The 12,097-nt window shown below is 49.4% G+C and overlaps 1 protein-coding gene across 1 annotated transcript in view; it reads right to left on the reverse strand.

The window, feature by feature from the left end:
• NT5DC2 (5'-nucleotidase domain containing 2) overlaps nt 1–12,097 on the reverse strand; it is a 40,290-nt gene that overhangs the window by 1,900 nt on the left and 26,293 nt on the right. Inside the window, exons 11-14 of the mRNA XM_038771720.1 lie at nt 11,776–11,878; nt 10,567–10,668; nt 9,547–9,628; nt 690–776 (exon numbers count right to left, since the gene is read on the reverse strand). Coding sequence (XP_038627648.1) covers nt 690–776; nt 9,547–9,628; nt 10,567–10,668; nt 11,776–11,878 — 374 coding nt within the window. The remainder of the gene's footprint in view (nt 1–689; nt 777–9,546; nt 9,629–10,566; nt 10,669–11,775; nt 11,879–12,097) is intronic.

Here is a 12,097-nt window from a genome sequence, read left to right on the forward strand (position 1 = left end):
CCCTGCTCACAGGCCTACAGTAGCTCTCAGTGATTGCTCAAGACAAATCCAAATTTCTCTCCACCCCCACCACCCCACCCACCTCCACCCCACCTCTTCCAATCAATCTGTCATCACCTTTCCTGACCCCTCTGTCTCATGCACCCTGCTGCAAGCAAGCCCACCTGCTTCTCTCTTAAGTTCTTTGAACTCCTGGAGACTCTTCTTCATGCTATCCCCTCCCTGCCTGGAATGCCCACCCCCAAACTATTTTCTTTCACCCACCCTTCACATCCTTCCCCTCTCTAAATGCTCTACTTGAGACCCACTTCCTCCCAAGGCTTTCCCAGACTGCTCCCCCGCACCTGCTGACTCACAGCATTCCTGTCACCCCAAAAAATCCCCCATAAATCACTTACTATTTTCTAGCATGTACATCTGTCTCTTTTACATTTTTTCCCCCTTAGGTGGAATCTGTGTCGACCTATAAACTGTGCTTTTGTGTTTGTCCTCACTCCCCTTTTAGGCTCTATGCTCTTTGAGAGCAAAGACTGGGTCTCGTTTGCTCCTCTAACTGCTCTTAGTACGTAGCTCTGCTCGCAAGGGATGCTCACTAGACTGGGGAATGAGTAAATGAGGAACTTCCCCATGTGATCATGTGCTGGTTCAAGGGACCAGACCAGGGCCCATGACAGCCCTCCTGTACTCACCGCCAAGTCACTGTACAGATGGTCCCCAAAATACAGCACCCGGGATCCCCGCCAGCCAGTCAGCCTCAAAAAGTCAAACAAGTTTCCCTGGAAAAATGAGCAGAATGAGACAGACAGTCGGCATCCTCCTCCTTCGATTTGCAAAGAAACTGCTGTTGATGTCCTCACCACTCCCAGCTTATTCTACCAGAAGGAGGATGGTCGAAGGACCGAGAGTCTGGCTCTTTGAGGTAGGCTGAACAAACGCAATGAACACCCAGAGCACAGGCTTCCCCCGAATGCTTAGTACACGGCTCTGCAATCCATAGGCTCTCAATCAATACTACTGATTGATTTGATTTTTCTGCTTTCCACAACTTGCGTGCCTGCCTCTGTCCCCTTCCCTGGGGGGCCCTAGCCACCGATCAATCAATCAATCAATTGTATTTATTGATCACTTACTGTGTGCAGAGCACTGTACTAAGCGCTTGGGAAGTACAAGTTGGCAACATATAGAGACAGTCCCTACCCAACAGTGGGCTCACAGTCTAGAAAGGGGAGACAGAGAACAAAACCAAACATATTAACAAAATAAAATAGAATAGAATAGATATGTACAAGTAAAATAAATAGAGTAATAAATATGTACAAACATATATACATATATACAGGTGCTGTGGGGAAGGGAAGGAGGTAAGACGGGGGGATGGAGAGGGGGGCGAGGGGGGAGAGGGCTCAGTCTGGGAAGGCCTCCTGGAGGAGGTGAGCTCTCAGTAGGGCCTTGAAGGGAGGAAGAGAGCTAGCTTGGCAGATGTGGGGAGGGAGGGCATTCCAGGCCGGGGGATGACTTGGGCCGGGGGTCGACGGCGGGACAGGCGAGACAGGCGAGAACGAGGCACGGTGAGGAGATTAGCAGCAGAGGAGCGGAGGGTGCGGGCTGGGCTGGAGAAGGAGAGAAGGGAGGTGAGGTAGGAGGGGGTGAGGTGATGGACAGCCTTGAAGCCCAGGGTGAGGAGTTTCTGCCTGATGTGCAGATTGACTGGTAGCCACTGGAGATTTTTGAGGAGGGGAGTAACATGCCCAGAGCATTTCTGGACAAATACAATCCGGGCAGCGGCATGAAGTATGGACTGAAGTGGGGAGAGACATGAGGATGGGAGGTCAGAGAGGAGGCTGATGCAGTAGTCCAGATGGGATAGGATGAGAGCTTGAACGAGCAGGGTAGCGGTTTGGATGGAGAGGAAAGAGCGGATCTTGGCAATGTTGCGGAGCTGAGACCAGCTGGTTTTGGTGACGGCTTGGATGTGAGGGGTGAATGAGAGAGCCGAGTCGAGGATGACACCAAGGTTGTGGGCTTGTGAGACAGGAAGGATGGTAGTGCCATCAACAGTGATGGGAAAGTCAGGGAGAGGGCAGGGTTTGGGAGGGAAGACAAGGAGTTCAGTCTTGGACATGTTGAGTTACTGTGTCCACAAGGGACACAGTAGTAATCCCCTCTCACCCACTCTCAAATTCTTGAACCTCCAGATAGGATGCCTCAGCGCTTAGAACAGTGCTTGACACATCATAGTAAGCGCTTAAATACCATCAACATTATTACTATTATTATTATTATTACCATTACCATAGACACAATCTTTGCCTTTGAGGAGTTTAGCATCTAGTGGGGGAAACAGACACAGAAATAATTTACTGATAGGAGGAAGAAGGAAAGTGGCTATGTATCTGAGTACACGTTTAATTCTAGACTGTGAGCTTCGAGCTCCTTTTTTATGGTATTTGTTAGGCACTTACTATGTACCAGGCACTGTACTAAGTGCTGGGGTAGATATGAGATAATCGGGCTGGATGCACTCCCCGTCCCTCATGGAGCTCACGGTCTAAGTAGGAGAGAGTAGAATTTAATCCCCATTTTAGAGATGAGGAACCTGAGGCCCAGAGAAGTGTAGTGTGTTGCCCAAGGTCACACAGCAGACAAGTGGGAGAGCCAGGATTAGAACCCAGATCCTCTGACTCCCAGGCCTGTGCCCTTTCCACTAGGCCACACTGCTTCCCTAGCTCGTTGCAGGAAGGAATCGTGTCTACTAAACTCTCTTGTATTGTACTCTCCCAAGCACTTAGTACAATGGTCTGCACACAGTAAGTGCTCAACACATATCATTGATTGATTGATTCATAGAAAAGTGGTTATGTAGCTGAAGGAATACTTAAATAATAGGGTAATTTGATTTGTGTAGAAGAGATAAAGGTGGCTGTGAATAAACAAGTGTGTAGTTGGGGCAGCAATGCTGAGGTGGTAGTTAGCAGGACTACAACCTGGAGAACATGTGAAATTTAATGGGTAAAGCCCTTTGGAGATAAGATGAGACTTCAGGAGGATTTTGAAGATGAGGAGAGCTGCCCTTCGGTGAATTTCAAGGGGGAGGGAGTTCTAGGCCGGAGGGAGGAAATGTGAGTAAGGGGTCAGAAGTGGGAGAGGCAAAAAACAAAGTCCAGTGAGAAAACGAACATGGGAACAGCAAGGACTTTGAGCTAGGGTATACTGGGAGAAGAGAGTGGAGATGTAGGGGGAGAAAGCTGATGAAGTGACCTAGAAAATACAGGGAATGAAATCACCTCCAAAGGTAGAGAATGGCATAGGCCCTTGACCGCTCCTCCTCACCCCCAAACACCAGATGGTTTTTCCCCAGTCGCTCCCTTACAGTTCTGGTGAGCAGCCAGGCCATGAAGAAGCAGCGTGGCTCAGTGGAAAGAGCCCGGGCTTGGGAGTCAGAGGTCATGGGTTCAAATCCCTGCTCCGCCAACTGTCAGCTGTGACATTGGGCAAGTCACTTAACTTCTCTGTGCCTCAGTTACCTCATCTGTAAAATGGGGATTAAAACCGTGAGCCCCCCGTGGGACAACTCGATCACCTTGTAACCTCCCTAGTGCTTAGAACAGTGCTTTGCACATAGTAAGCGCTTAACAAATACCATCATTATTATTATTATCTGGCCCAGGACTTGTCATAGCCACTGAGCACAACCAACTGCCACCCCTTCCACCCCAGGACCAAGAACCAAGCTGCTCTCCCCAGTTGTCCTAGGCACCTTCACCCTTGAGCTGGGGGGGATAAACTAGAGAGCCTAGTCCATATCCCAGGCCCTGACCAGCCCTGGGTTTCTAATACATAACCAGCATTATCAAATTTGAAACTCAAGGGCCATCCCTGGGTAACAAACAGCCAGAGCTTATGTTCTGAACGGATTTCTTCCATCTCCTCACCCCTCCTCCAGTCCCTTCTTAAGGATGGATATCTGTAATTTTATTTATTGGTATTGATGTCTGTCTCCACCCTTCTAGACTACAAGCTTGTTGTGGATAGGAAATGTATCTGTTACATTGTACTCTCCCAAGCACTTGGTACAATGCTCTGCACACAGTAAGCGCCCAGTAAATACGAATAAGGCCAGAGTCTAATCAATCATATTATATAGTGCTTACTGTGTGCAGATCACTATACTAGGCACTTGGGAGAGGACAATATAACAGACACATTCCCTGACCACAACTAGTTTACAGTCTGCCTAAAGGGAGCCACGTTCTACATGACTCCACAGAGACCAACTCCAGCCACTACCAGAAACATGGGGCTCACATATTCATTCATTCATATTTATTGAGCGCTTACTGTGTGCAGAGCACTGTACTAAGCACTTGGGAAGTACAAATTGGCAACATATAGAGATGGTCCCTACCCAACAGCAGGCTCACAGTCTAGAAGGGGGAGACAGACAACAAAACAAAACATATTAACAAAATAAAATAAACAGAATAGTAAATATGTACAAGTAAAATAGAGTAATAAATCAGTTCAAACATATATACAGGTACTGTGGGGAGGGGAAGGAGGGGGCTCAGTCTGGGAAGGCCTCCTGGAGGAGGTGAGCTCTCAGTAGGGCTTTGAAGGGAGGAAGAGAGCTAGCTTGGCGGATGGGCAGAGGGAGGGCATTCCAGGCCAGGGGGAGGACGTGGGCCGGGGGTCGACGGCGGGACAGGCGAGAACGAGGCCCAGTGAGGAGGTTAGCGGCAGAGGAGTGGAGGGTGCGGGCTGGGCTGTAGAAGGAAAGAAGGGAGGTGAGGTAGGAGGGGGCAAGGTGATGGAGAGCCTTGAAGCCGAGAGGAGTGAAGGTGAGCCCTATGTGGGACAGGGACTGTGTCCAACCTGATTAATCGTGAACATTAGAATAGTGTTTGGCACATAGCAACTGAATAAATACCATTTTTTTTAAAAAATTACCACATAAGTTCCAGGAAGCACCTAATCCCTATGCCCAACGCCCAGCTTCTTTCTAGGCGAGAGTGAGCTTCCAAACTCAGCTACATTCAGTTAAGACAATTGACCACAGTCCAAAAGCAATGCACTGAGCACACATCAAATTCATGGGAAAGAAGCAAAAGGAGGATTCACATAGAACAGCCTTAAAGCCAAATACTTCAGCTCCCCCTCAAATGGCGATAAATTCCATCACCTCCCCTGCCCTCCCCCAAATGGGCATCCGGGACTGTGGGGGCCAGGGTGTCCTGAGCAGGCCGAGGAGCCGGGAGTCACTCAGCTAAGAAAGGAGGTGTTCTCCCTGGCCCTGACTCCCTCCCCTCCCCATGGGTTGTGCAACACAAGGCTTCTGCAGGGTTTTGCCTAGATAGTGAGGGGTGACAGCTCCTACACAAATAACTCCCCCCTAATCGCCACTGTCCTCTCCTCCTCGGTACCGCCGTCCCTCCTCCTCAGAGGGAAGTTGCTGAAATATAGGAGGGTGGAGGCCTGCTGAAGGGAAAAGCAGACAACTGCCTCTCTTTCAGTCTGCCTGCTGGGACCACGGCTCTTCCCCCTTCCGGCTGGTACCTATTCCCCAGGTGCAGGAGAAGCTCTTTTTAAGAGGAAGATGGCAGCTGACATTTCAGGATCCAGGCTGCAGATACTTTTGCAGCCTCTTGTCCCCTCATCCTCAGTGGCCTGAGTGGTTTCCTCTCACCAGCATTTACCTTCATTCTCTCAGAAATGGCCCACATTTGGTGTCCCCCCTGCCTCTTCCAAACCTTGGAGTTTTCTACAGAGCTTAGAACACTGCTTTGCACATAGTAAGCGCTTAACAAATACCATCATTATTATTATTACAAAGACGACTAGCCCAGCGGCTGAGCAGGGTCATTTTTTCAGTCAACCAACCAACCGGCAGGCTCACCTTTTCAGTCAATGGTATTCACTGAGCGTTTATTGTGTGTGGAGCACTGTACTAAGCACTTGGGAACATACCACAGAGTTGGTAGACACATTTCATTTTTGCAGTCAGTCCTGAAACTCCAATTAAGCAAACCTTTCCTTTCCTTGTCTCCCTCTTTCTCCACAGAGCAGGGGGAGAGGCTTTTGTCCCACACTCAGAGAAAATTCCTTAAGTCCCCATTGAACCAACAGGTGGTGAACTTGGCTGGTCTGTCTTTTGGCAGTTGGGGCTCCCCAATAATGACAGGGTGCACCCAGCTCTGAGGTTCTGGGGAGGAGGCTGGGGGGGACCCCGTGTCTGGGCGCAGGTTCTGCGGCTGAAGTCGGCGAGATGTGCCGGGAGAATCCCAGCAGACCACAATGTCGCCCTGACTCGCCTGAGCTGCGTTCGGTTCCATCCCCGTGTTCGGCCGTTCGTTACCACATCGGTGCACAGGAAAAGTGCTTTTGCCACTTAGAAAGTAAGTGGAGGTTGTGTGGATGTGGAAGTGCTGGAGCAGGGGGATCCTATGGGCTCAAGTCTCCTGTCCCGTTGCCTTGAGCTCAGCATCCAGAACCGACGAATCTCTCCTGTTGGAGATTCCCACCAGGGGCCAAGAGGTGTCTCCTAGAACCCACGGCATCACAGTTCTGAACCCCAAACAACAAATCTACTCCTGGAGAGGATAAAGAAAATTGAACTTTTTACTCTGGTTAAGGCCTGTACCTCCCCCTCCCCCATGGGAAAGGGAATCAGAGCTCCCCATTTCACAGCCCGGGGGAGCTGAGACAAAAGCCTCTCCCCCTGCTCTGTGGAGAAAGAGGGAGACAAGGAAAGGGAAGGTTTGCTTAATTGGAGTTTAAGGGCCAGTTGTTAAAGCTGAAATGCAGAGAAGATAGAGAAGCAGCGTGGCTGAGTGGACAGAGCAGAAGCCTGAGAGTCAGAAGGTCACAGGTTCTAATCCCAGATCTGCCACTTGTCTGCTATGTGACCTTGGGCAAGTCACTTCATTTCTCTGGGCCTCAGTTACCTCATCCGTAAAGTGGCGATTGAGACTGTGAGCCCCACGTGGAACAGGGACTGTGTCCAATCCAATTTGCTTGTATGCACCCCAGTGTTTAGTACAGTGCCTGGCACATAGTAAGTACATAACAAATATCAGAATTATTATTAGAATAGGGAAAGAAATCCAATCTTCTGGGCACATATAAAGCACTCAAAAATTGCCACTGATTGAGTGAAAATCTACCCCCCCTACTACTGGAGCTCAATCTTGTTGTTGTCTTTTTCTACGAAGGGGCTTCGCCACCACATCAACTCCACCTCTCCCGTCTTCTGTACCTCCCCCTCTCTCCCTCCCCTGTGGGAAAGGGGATCAGAGCTCCCCATTTCACAGCCCAGGGGGCTCCCTGATTCCCCAGAGGGAGCCTTTGCCCCTCCCGACAGTGTAGAGTCCATCTTTGTGGGAAGCTGACAGGACAGCTCGGTAGCCTGATTTCTGCATTCCTGATCCAGAGCCGTTAACCGCCCCAGGGCACAAAGCAGTTTATTCCCAGAGCTGTACTGAGTCCATTTTGAAGGCTGAAATATTAGTCGTGGGTTGAAAAAATCTGCCCTGAAATTGACACTGTTGTTTCCCTGAAGCCCTTCCTTCTTTAAAAAGGCAAACCCAAGAAGCCTCCGGAGAAGAGAAAAATATCCGGTCTCCTGTTACAGATGCTCCTGTTTTTTTCTGGGAAGATTAGCATCCTCATCATCAGTGGTATTTATTTTGCACTTACTCTTTGCAGAACACTGTACTGGGTACAGAGCACTTGGGAGAGCACAATATAACAGAGTTGGTGGGCACGTTCCCTGACCACAGTAAGTTTACAGTCTATAGGAGGAACTTCGAGTCTAAAGGCCCAGACAGCAAGGCAAAAGGGAGTGTCATGCTCTCTGCTCCTGGGCCAAATGCCCAAGGGCCCAGATCTCCAGGCTGTGGCATGCCAATCAACCAATCAATTCATCATTGATATTGATTGAGCACTTACTGTATGCAGAGCCCTGTACTAAGTACTCGGGAGAGTACAACAGAGTCAGTAGACACTTCCCTGGCCACAGTGAGTTTACAGCTATTTAGTTGAATTTGGGCCTTCATTCATTCATTCAATATTTATTGAGCGCTTACTGAGTGCAGAGCACTGTACTAAGCGCTTGGGAGAGTACGATACAATAAACAAATTCCCTATCCACATCAAGCTTATAGCCTAGAGGCGGGAAGACAGGCATTAATATAAATAAATGACAGGTATGTACATAAGTGGTTTGGGAGGGAGTGGGAGAAGAGGAAAGTGGTGGGGGGGGGGGCTTGAATATTCAGCATCTCCCCAGGAGCCCTCAAATGTCACATTAAGCTACAGCTCCTCCCACGGGCCTCTATCAATCAATGGTATTTATTGAATGCTTATTGTGTGCAGAGCAGTGTACTAAGCGCTTGGGAAAGTACAGAACAACAGAGTTGGTAGACATGTTCCCTGCCCTCAAGGAGCTGACAGCTTACAGGGGGAGAGAGACATTACAATGTATTACAGAGAGGGGAAACACTTGACTGGGGCTTTGCATGTCAGCCACAGGTTGACCTCTAAGACTCCACTCACCGGTATTTGTTAAGTGCTTACTATGTGTCAAGCACTGTTCTAAACGCCGGGATAGATACAAGTTTCTCAGGTTGGACACAGTCCCTGTCCCACATGGGGCTTGTTGTGGGCAAGGAATGTGTCTACGCATTCTTTTATATTGTGCTCTCTCAAGCGCTTAGTACAGTGCTCTGCACATAGAGATCAACAGACATGATTGATTGATTGCCTTACAGATTCAGGGATCTGGCCCTCTGACCCATACAGAGAAAGTTTCGGTTTACAGGGACAGAAGCCATAGTCTACCAATTATGCTTCTCTAGGGGGGCAGGGGAGGGGGTGTCAACCAAGCTCCGGTTGCTTAGTCAGCTGCTGGTTCATTGTCACTGTTCACTGCCCAGCTCCTAGGAAGAGTTGAGCTTGTTGTGGGCAGGGAACGTGTCTACCAACTCTGTTACATTGTATTCTCCCCAGTGCTTAGTACTGTGCTCTGCACACAGTAAGTGCTCAATAAATACCATTGATTGACATTCATTCGTTCACTGAAATGGGCCCGCTCCTGCTGATGTCCTGAAGTAATCCGGCTAAGTCAGAGGCTGGGTCTAAACAACCCGTACAAGTCTGAAACACTTTCCGGAGAATCCTTCAACTGACCCAGCCCAGTGCCTTGAGGTGAGGAAGCAAGGAAGCAGCATGGCCTAGAGGAAAAAGCCTGGGCCGGCCAGTCAGGAGACCTGGATTCTAATCCTGACTCTGCCATTTGCCTGCTGTGTGACTTTGGGCAGGTCATTTCACTTCTCTGTGACTCAGTTTTCACATCTGTAAAATGGGGATTAAATACCTGTTTTCTCTCTTACTTAGACTGGGAGCCCCATGTGGCACAGGAGCAGTGTCCAATCTAATTTATATTTACCCCAGTGCTTGACACATAGTAAGCACTTTAAAAATAGCATATGTAACCCCTCTTTCAAGACATCATTTTTTTTAAAAAAAAAGAGGTAGGTGTGATGCCTTTACCTGGCGGTAGATCATTCCCTTCTCCAGGCGATTAATCTTGTCCCACTGAAGCGAGCCACTTTCATCCAGTTTTCGGAAAGGTCTAGAAAGGGAAAATGCAAGGGGAGATATGAACAGGGGAAGTGTTATGGGCCCAAGATCCCATGGGGGAGGGAGGAGGGGAGAGGGGACAGAGCGAGCCGAGGCGTGAGGTACAGGCCTCGGGGTATCCACCCCTGTGCCAGAATTCTGACCTCCCCCTGACCACTCTTTCCACTCAGAGCCTCTGCACAGAGGAAACGCGTGGGTGGTAGGGTTCAGGGAGACACAGGGAAGTCCAGATGAAAAGCTTGCCTTGCTCACTCAGTTCTTTAGGGACTTGGAAGGCAGCCTGGATTTGCGTTCCAGCACAGGCTGCCCCGCTTTGTGACCCCATCCTTTCCTAGGCTCACTGAACTGTTGAGAGAAGTAGCTTTAAGGAACACTGATAAAGGCTTATGCCATTGGAGTTTATCTTCGACGGGACTTCATGTTCCTTCTTCTCTGGTCCACAAGGTTAGCCTGGAGGAATTGGACTGAATGAGAATGGAGGCACTAGAGAAGCCACGTGGCCTACTGGATAGAGCACGGGCCTGGGAGTTGGAAGGACCTGGGTTCTAATCTCAGCTCGGCCATTTTTCTGCTGTGTGACCTTGGACAAGTCACTTGATTTCTCGGTGCCTTGGTTACCTCATCTGTAAAATGGGGATTAAGACTGACCCCCCATGTGTGACAGGGACTGTGTCCAATCTGATTAGCTTGTATCTACCTCTGTGTTTAGTACTCTGCCTGTGCCTGGCACATAGTAAACATGTAACAAATACCATTAAAAAGAAAACAGGGTCCCAATGGGCAATTCAGAAACTGGCTCTTAAGAATAATGGCATTTATTAAGCACTTACTATGTGCAAAGTACTGTTCTAAGCACTGAACCCCCCAACCCCCACATAGTGGCCCAAGGAAAGGGTTGTGGTGTGGTGAGACCCCGGTGAAACCTCGTACTTGCGTCGGTCGGTGAAGAAGTTTGGCTTGTCAGCTTGGACGATGACCATATCAAAGAGCTCTCGCCAGTTCTTGCCAACCATGTGCTTCATCCCCTTATTTCTGCAGTAGAAACAAAGTGACTGTGCCAAGTTGTGAGCGCTCTCCCTTTCCTGTCCACCTCTAACCCCATCTCCAGCTGCTCAGGTAGACCAGGAGCACTCCATCCTCTATCCTGCAATAGGACTTTCTAAATTACAGTGGATCAGGAAATCCACTGTTTATAGTATTTGTTACAATTTGAATTTATACACTCCGCCCACTCCATGCGCACACCCACACACCCCCCACCAACCCCCATCCTACTTTCCAGCAGCTGAGGCGAGTCAAAGACAAGGGAAAGGCAGGGGAGGGGAGGGGAAGGGAAGGGGGGGGAAGGAAAGGAAAAGGGAAGGGGAAGGAAAAGGGAGAAGAGAGAAGAGAAGAGAGAAGAGAAGAGAGAAGAGAAGAGAGAAGAGAAGAGAGAAGAGAAGAGAAGGGAGAAGAGAAGGGAGAAGAGAAGGGAGAAGAGAAGGGAGAAGAGAAGGGAGAAGAGAAGGGAGAAGAGAAGGGAGAAGAGAAGGGAGAAGAGAAGGGAGAAGAGAAGAGAGAAGAGAAGGGAGAAGAGAAGAGAGAGGAGAAGGGAGAGGAGAAGGGAGAGGAGAAGGGAGAGGAGAAGGGAGAGGAGAAGGGAGAGGAGAAGGGAGAGGAGAAGGGAGAGGAGAAGGGAGAGGAGAAGGGAGAGGAGAAGAGAAGGGAGAGGAGAAGAGAAGGGAGAGGAGAAGAGAAGGGAGAGGAGAAGAGAAGGGAGAGGAGAAGAGAAGGGAGAGGAGAAGAGAAGGGAGAGGAGAAGAGAAGGGAGAGGAGAAGAGAAGGGAGAGGAGAAGAGAAGGGAGAGGAGAAGAGAAGGGAGAGGAGAAGAGAAGGGAGAGGAGAAGAGAAGGGAGAGGAGAAGAGAAGGGAGAGGAGAAGAGAAGGGAGAGGAGAAGAGAAGGGAGAGGAGAAGAGAAGGGAGAGGAGAAGAGAAGGGAGAGGAGAAGGAGAAGAGAAGGGAGAGGAGAAGGAGAAGAGAAGGGAGAGGAGAAGGAGAAGAGAAGGGAGAGGAGAAGGAGAAGAGAAGGGAGAGGAGAAGGAGAAGGAGAAGGAGAAGGAGAAGAGAAGAGAAGAGAAGAGAAAAGAGAAGTGTCTCACACAAAGCTGAAGGGACTGTTGGTGATGAGAAATAGCTTCTTGTTGTGGTTGAGCAGGCGGTTCAGGACGGCAAAAGTCTCGTCCCCATGGAGGATGAACTTCTCTGTAAGGGGAGTTGGTCTCTGAGTATAGGTAGTTCAGTCCACCGCTCCCAGCCGCCACCAGGTGGGCAAGAGGAAAGGCCCCGTTATGGCCACAAAGCTTCCCCCACCAAGGATAAACACCCCATGAAGCAGCCACAGGCTCTCAGCTTTCTAATAATAATTATTATTATTATTATGGTTTTTGTTAAGTGCTTACTAGGTGCCAGGCACTGTTCTAA

The sequence above is a fragment of the Tachyglossus aculeatus genome, chromosome X1, assembly GCF_015852505.1.
Source record: "Tachyglossus aculeatus isolate mTacAcu1 chromosome X1, mTacAcu1.pri, whole genome shotgun sequence".
In the NCBI taxonomy this organism is placed as follows: domain Eukaryota; kingdom Metazoa; phylum Chordata; class Mammalia; order Monotremata; family Tachyglossidae; genus Tachyglossus; species Tachyglossus aculeatus.